The sequence below is a fragment of the Triticum urartu genome, chromosome 1A (genome assembly GCF_056163025.1).
Source record: "Triticum urartu cultivar PI428250 chromosome 1A, HENAU_Tu73, whole genome shotgun sequence".
Lineage (NCBI taxonomy): Eukaryota > Viridiplantae > Streptophyta > Magnoliopsida > Poales > Poaceae > Triticum > Triticum urartu.
In genome coordinates, this window is record NC_141873.1 from 307594354 (window position 1) to 307601571 (window position 7218).

At 47.9% G+C, this 7218-nt stretch overlaps 1 protein-coding gene across 1 annotated transcript; it reads left to right on the plus strand.

Annotated features, from left to right (window-relative positions):
- Positions 1–2343: 2343 nt before the first annotated feature.
- On the plus strand, positions 2344–2739 carry LOC125530455 (uncharacterized). The gene has a single exon (XM_087534871.1). The coding sequence runs from the start codon at positions 2344–2346 to the stop codon at positions 2737–2739; it is 396 nt and encodes a 131-aa protein (XP_087390997.1).
- The last annotated feature ends 4479 nt before the right edge of the window (positions 2740–7218 follow it).

Sequence of the window (7218 nt, forward strand, 5' to 3'; positions counted from 1 at the left end):
TGCATGTAGAGTAATTTGAGGATGCATCATTGACCGTTCAACGTCTCAGGAACCGCTACCCTCTCCCTCCTTGGCATTCAAGCACCTATGGAGGCGACTTCCGCTCGCGTCTATCGTGTGTTAGGAGACGTTCCCGTTGACGACGAGGTGCCTATGGTGACTTCGTAAATTTTAAGATGATAGTACTAGTATACTCAATATTGTGCACCGCGACCAAGTTCGAGAGGAAAACGAGAGAACTATGTATTTATTTACGGTGTAGATTCACTCATTTTCCTCCATATGTACTTCGTCTCAGTGTAGTCTAGTCACTTGTTGAAATATCTAGAAAGGCAAATACTCCTTTCTGGTTTACAGGGCTATACTAGCAAGTACTACAATAGTGGGCTCATATAGCAATTTTGTCTCATTCAAGAGCTTGGCTATATGCGTGCTCCAAGGCTCGCAACTGCCACGTTCGGGTTGCACTTGGCTCTTCGCCTCTTCGAGAAGACGAACAATGATGTTACTACTACTGCTTCTACAGTATCGAATCCACTGCTACATGTCCGTCCACCGCAAGCAGGAGGGATAGCTTGTTGTAGTACTATAAGCAAAAGTCTATCCTCGTTTGCGAGCCACCGCGTGCATGGGCGAGGGAGAAGGCGTGTAGTAGTAAAATCAAGCTTCTCCTCGTTGTACAAGTTGACGCGACACATCATAGCACTGGCCCCACATGGTTGCCTCTAAAATTGGCTGAAAGACCCGCAGTGTACAATACTCCATTTGCTGCAACCTCTAACATTTACCCCACCACAAATTAAAATATATATTCCCATCTTGACCAGATGAGTGTGCAAACTAGAATCACCAGGATGACAGGTAGGGCCAGAAGATTATTTTAATCAAAAAATATAGCATTCGCCTCTTCGGGAAGTCGAGCAATGGCCTTGTTTGGATACTCTAACTCAGTTAGAGGTTAGAGTTAGATTCTAACCCTGAACTTACCCTGAACTAACTATAACCAAAAAGGTGTTTGGATAGCAGGGTTAGATGGAGCATGGATACGGCGAGGCTCCTTCACGGGCGGTGCGAGAGGGAGGGAGGGAGAGGACAAGAAGCTTTGAGGAAGTGAGGAGGGATATGCCTCGGGAAGAGCGAGAGAAAAAGGTGTTTTTTAGTGGTCCTGAGAAGAACTAACCCAAATAAGCACCTCTTGGGTGGGTTAGATTTTTTGGATGAGTTAGATGCATCTAACCCAAATTAACCCTCCTGTTTGGATATTTTTGGGTTAGTTGAGTCCAAACTAACCCAAACTAACTCTAACCCGTGGATTCAAACAGGGCCAATGATGGAATACTACTGCAGTGGAGGAGTACTACAGTATGCTTCTGGCCATCTAACATCGATTGAACCGCTGCATGTCCACCGCGTACGGGAGGGAGAGCGTGTAGCGAATGAAAGCTGCTCCTAGTCCTGCTAGCCACCACACTCATGGGCAAGGGAGGGACGCAGCTTCATTGACTTACTGCTCCTGCCTTTGCATCCATGACAGGTGGGCCCAACAGGTCGGTGGCCCACCTGTCATGCACCCAAAGGCAAGTGCGGTTAAGGCGAGAGGGCGTTGTAGTAATCAAACTTCTTGGTCTTGTACGAGTTGACGCAACACATCAAAGCACTACACTCGATATATTTCAATAATTTGGGTTTACCGATGCATTAATTACAATGCATGCATGCCGTGACTCTCCTTTTGATACTTGCATGTGTTGATTTAATGCACCTTGAAGTAGTATGAATATGTGACGGTAAAGCTTTGTAATGCCCCGGCCCTAATAAAGCGAGAGATGGTTGTGCACGAGGAGGGCGAGATCATGCAGACGGAATAGGACCCGACGATGGAGCTCTCTATGGTCTCGATGGACCTCACCTTGCTCCACTGCCCCTTGTGCCTCCGCCCCTTGAAGCCTCCAGTGTATGAGGTTCGAATACACCTCGTCCGTTCGGCCGATCGAGCAAGGTGCAGGTTTCTTGATTGATGTGTTGTTCGATTGATTTGTGCAGTGCAAGGGAGGGCACCTGGCTTGCGTGGACTGCCGCGTCGAGCGCCCCGGGAACCAGCGGCAGTGCCAGAAGTGCGAGCGCGGCGGTGGCTTTGACGTGCGGAACACGGCGGTGGACGCCGTCCTCTTCTCGGTGAGGGTGGAGTGCCCGCACGAAGGCTATGGGCTCTACGCCACTTACCATAAGCTCGCCGATCACCAGAGCGTGTGTCCGCTCGCGCCCTGCAAATGCCCGGTGCCCGTCTGTGGCTACAAAGTCCCACCACCGGTGCTCTCCCACCACATCAGCACCGCGCATCCCATGCCCATGCACATGATCCAGTACGGCAAGTCGCTCCAGCTGCAAGTGCCACTGTCGGAGCCATGGCTCTTTCTATTCGCGGAGGAGGACGGCCGCGCGTTTTTCTTGGTCGGCGGCGTGCTCGACATCGGCGCACCTATTGCCGTGTCGGTCGTCTGCATCAGAGCGGGGGCGTCCCCACTGCCACACTACGTGGCCAAGCTGTGGGCAAACGGCCTGCCGAGGGAGCCCAAAGGCAGGACCGACGCCGTCAAGGTGGAAATGGAGGTGACAAGCAGCAGGGATCCCGGTGATGTCGCCGTGCAGGAGCTGACCTTCTTCACAGTTCCGCCCAAGCTATTGGCCGGGGCTAAGCTAGTGTCCCTCCACATTCAGATTGACAAGCTCACGTCCTAAATGATTCTACAATGCCTTCTGTTTATCTTAGTAATATGATAATACAGGGGTTAGCTCGGTCTACTTTAGCTTAAGAGATGGTGGGTTTTGGTGGCGATGCAGCAATTACCTCGACATCAGATCAACAGTGAAAGTAATTTCGAACAGTCGAATGGATATTTTGTGTCTGTTGGATATAAAGATCCTTTGGGTAAGAAGTAACAGCTTATATGCTTTTTTTTGAAACGGAACAATGATACTAGTATAATTTTTGTTGACATGCACTAATATTTTCGAAACGGACGTCGGGCTATAGCTAGAAGGGCAGTTGGGACGCGACATCGGCCAATACCGCGGTGACCCCCGATTGGGACGCACCGACTGTGGATTTTCTCCCTCGCCAATGTCGACCGCGTCTACGCAGAACATTGTTCCCTTCCCCTAGCAGCGGGATCAGGCTGGATATGTGACCAGCGGTGTGGCCACCGTCATTCTATGCTTGTGAAGAGAGCAACCCAAGCAAGCAGGCTTGTAGCTTAGGATCCTGCTAGTGTACATAGTGGTTTTCTTTTTCTCTCCATATCAACCATTTTATATTGCGCACGTGTCATTGAAGAGTGAAATGATGGTTGCTTCTTCCGACTAACTTACTGTGTGATTTGACTGCTCCTTTAGTGGCCCCTACACGTACTCCCCCTACGTGTATGCAATAGTCACACATACACATGGATGCAAAAACGTGCGCGATGCCCTAATGCATGCATGTCCGAGCACACGAGGAACACACATGGTCACGCTCAAGTGCTCAACCTACACGTGCATGCACACACATACTCAGCCAGGGTGAGCTAGTGACCGTATAAACACCAGAAAATGTATATATTGAGCGCAATGAGCGTATTATGAAGTCCACTGACCGTATTTTTACAAATATACAATGACAGATAGTGTATTTATCTCGTTTGAAATTAAGCCATATTAACCAGAGAGGAGGCAGTATGGACTAGCATTACTTTGCTCTGTCTCGTCAACTTGCCGAACGAGGAGAAGCTTGCAGGACGGGATAAGCTTGCGCACGGTGGCTCGCAGGACAAGGAGAAACTTTTGACTAATGCAAGCTGTCCTTCGCTCAGGCTGTTGACGTGCAATAGTTAATTCAGTGTTAGATTGCCAGAAGCATACATTATACTAGTAGTACTATTATTGTTGCACTTCCCGAAGAGGCGAACAGCCAAGCGCAAAGTTTACTAGTACTAGTACTACTACTATAGTCTATAGAGGTATGTACTACTATACTAGTACTAGGAACCAGATGGAGGAGTGTCTACACTCTTATTATATTTTTAAAATTTGATAAAGCAATCTTCAACACATTTGGTTCTCTTCGAGGGTTCTCGCATGTGATAATGGAAGTTGATTGCATGGAACACGCACCATAATTCTCGCTTAATTCTGGCTCATATCCTGTGACAAATAGGAGCGCTCGGTAATATTTCCTATTTTTTTGTTATTCAGCATGTAAATAGGTCAGCAAACCTTGCGGCGCATCTTTGTGCGAACCGTGCTTGCTACACTTTGAATGTGGCCGAGAGCTGGCTTGATGAAACACCTCACTTCCTACTTCTTTTTTGCGGGGTACCTCACTTCCTAGTGACCAATGTCTTGGCTGATCTGCCTAAGAATGCTTATATATGAATGAAGCTCTCTCAATTACCCGCAAAAAAGATTAAGCCATATTAACCGGAAAGGAGGGAGTATGGACTAGCACTACTTGTTGGTGTGTCCCGTCAACTCGCAGAACGAGGAGAAGCTCGCAGGACAAGGTGAAGCTCGCTTACGCCTTTTGACTAAATGCAACGTACCCTCGCCCAGGCAGTGGACATGCATCAGTTCATTCGGTGTCAGATTGCCAGAGGCATACACTGTAGTACCGAACATGCGGAGTACCATCATTGTTCGACTTCACGAAGAGGCGAAGAGCCAAGCGCAAGGTTTAGTAGTACGAGTAGTAATACTACTAGAACCGCATGGTGGAGCCTCTGTACTCTTATTTTTTTAATCTCTGATAAAGTACACATTTATTCCGGAGAAGGGCGGAAAACGACAGCCCAACATGTAATGATGATATCGATCAACCATGCTCGAATATATCTTGGCCTCCGTGCGAGCCCGTCTGTGTGTTCTCGCTCCTCGTCTCTCTCAAGGAATGGCGGGTTGGCCATTTTGCCGTTAATTAAGATCGGTTGCTCACACTCCGGTCCCATATGTCAGTGATATGCCAAGAGGAGGTGCGTTGACCGACTGGCCATACGTGTACTTGGTTTTGCACCTTCATACTACTCCTCCCTCCATCATAGTTTACAGGGCGCGCTTCATTATGATGCATTTCTCTCAATGCATTTCCACCACCAGAGAGACTTTAGACGCGTTTGGTTTAATGCTCAATTAATTAGGGTGTGGTAACTGCAATTTTCTCTCGATGTAGTACTACGGAGTGGAGTAAGTGCATGCATGTGTGTACCCGGGGTTGAAGCACTGCATGCATGTGTGTACACATTATTTCCTCTAGTAATAGACGTTGTGCTATAACTACCATTGTTATTTTTCAGGCCAATCGCTAGTCGCCTTGGTCCCAGAGATTTCCTTTTTTTTCTGAAGCGCGCTCTATAAACAGTGACAGATGTAGTAGTATGGGCAGATTCAAAGAAGAGCGCATTGATGGTTGCTTCTTCCGAGCAACTTATAGTGGGAAAGGTGGGCCTTATGATTTGACTGCTCATTACTCACTATTAATGTGGCGTAACGACCGGTCTGAGTCTCCCATGCTGCTGTGCACTACCCCCTCGGTTCTTAAATATACTCCGGAGTATTTGTCTTTCTAGAGATTTCAACGAGTGACTACTCAAATATTTGTCTTTTTAGAGATTCAAATGGACTACTACATACGGATGTATATAGACATATTTTAGAGTGTAGATTCACTCATTTTGCTCCGCATGTAGTCACTTGTTGAAATCTCTAGAAAGACAAATATTTAGGAATGGAGGGAGTACACATACGAAGCAAAATGAGTGAATCTACACTCTAAAATATGCCCATTTGAAATTTCTAAAAAGACAAATATTGTTGATGACAGTTGCGACGACAAAAAAGAAGCGTATTCCTTGTCCTAAGGGAAGATAACAACACGGTTGTGTTTGTCTAAAACGGTGTGAGGACAAGATTGCAATATGGAAAGTACGCCGGACGAGCTACGTTTTGTGCAAAGAACTATGGAAGATCCACATGCAGTGACATGGGAAGACGGGCAGTGGAGCATGGCCGGAGGGGATACCTGGATGTCATCGGGATGTAACTAGGTGAGCGGCGGCGGGCGGAATTTGCTCATACTACGGCAGCGAGCAGGTGGCGTAGGCCCTACCGCGTCGGAGCTTGGTCAGAGAGAACGACGTGTACCGCAGATCGGGACGTGCTGCCTCGGCGCCGTCGAACGGAGAAACGATGCATGTCCTCCCTTGCCGCCGGCGGACGGGATGCGGCCGGATCAATGACCAACAGTGAGAGAAAGAGAGAGGCCACCACAGCCTTGTGTGTGATACTCTGAAGAGAGACAAACCAGGTAGGGAGGCTCCATTGTATATAGTGGAGCGGACTACATTTTTCTCCATAAAAATCGTTTTATATTCTGTGTACGTGCCATTGAGCAATATAACTTTAATTAAAAATAACGCGCCAACACATCAAGTGGAACTTTGTTTTGTGCACGTGTGGTACACGACCTCCATAGGTAAACAACCGCTACACGCGTTCTAATTAGCACGTGGGCTTCCATTTCGTACAGAAATGAGCTCCATCGTGTACCCGCGCGGGTGTGGCTGGGCATGAAGCGTGAGTACATGCATGGTGCACCTATTATCTTCTTGTATACGTACACCTCCTACGTGGGGTTGTGTGAGAGAGATACAAACGTAGAGAGATATAGTGTGTGGGTTCGTGAGAGTTTTTTGGGGGGGGTGTCAATCAAAAAATGTAACATATGCAATGTGTGTGAAATAGAGTCCTGGATATATCATATATATAGAGGGGCGATCTACGAGAAGAGAGTGGAGGTATCATCGACTTGAGGTGTCCATAGAATCGAAGAGAGGGATGATGTGTGTGTGTGCGCGCATGCAGTCGATAAAGAGTGCCATCGAATTTGTGTGTGCCCACGTCAAATATATAGAGTGGCTGGCCTACTAGAACGAGAGAGGGGACATGTGCAGTTTGTCTCTGTGGCATGGATACCTACCTACAGCGCTCGACTATTGGTGTGTGGTGGCGGGGGGGGGGGGGGGGGGGAGGGAGGCCTAATTAACTATAGAGGTACAATGGCTGGTATATGTGTGGAGGAGGAGAGAGGCCTACCTCGTGTATTAAGGGAGATCGATCTACCTCATGTATTAAGGGAGATCGATCGGCATCCATGCATATGTGTAGGAGAGGAATAAGGTTGGGAGA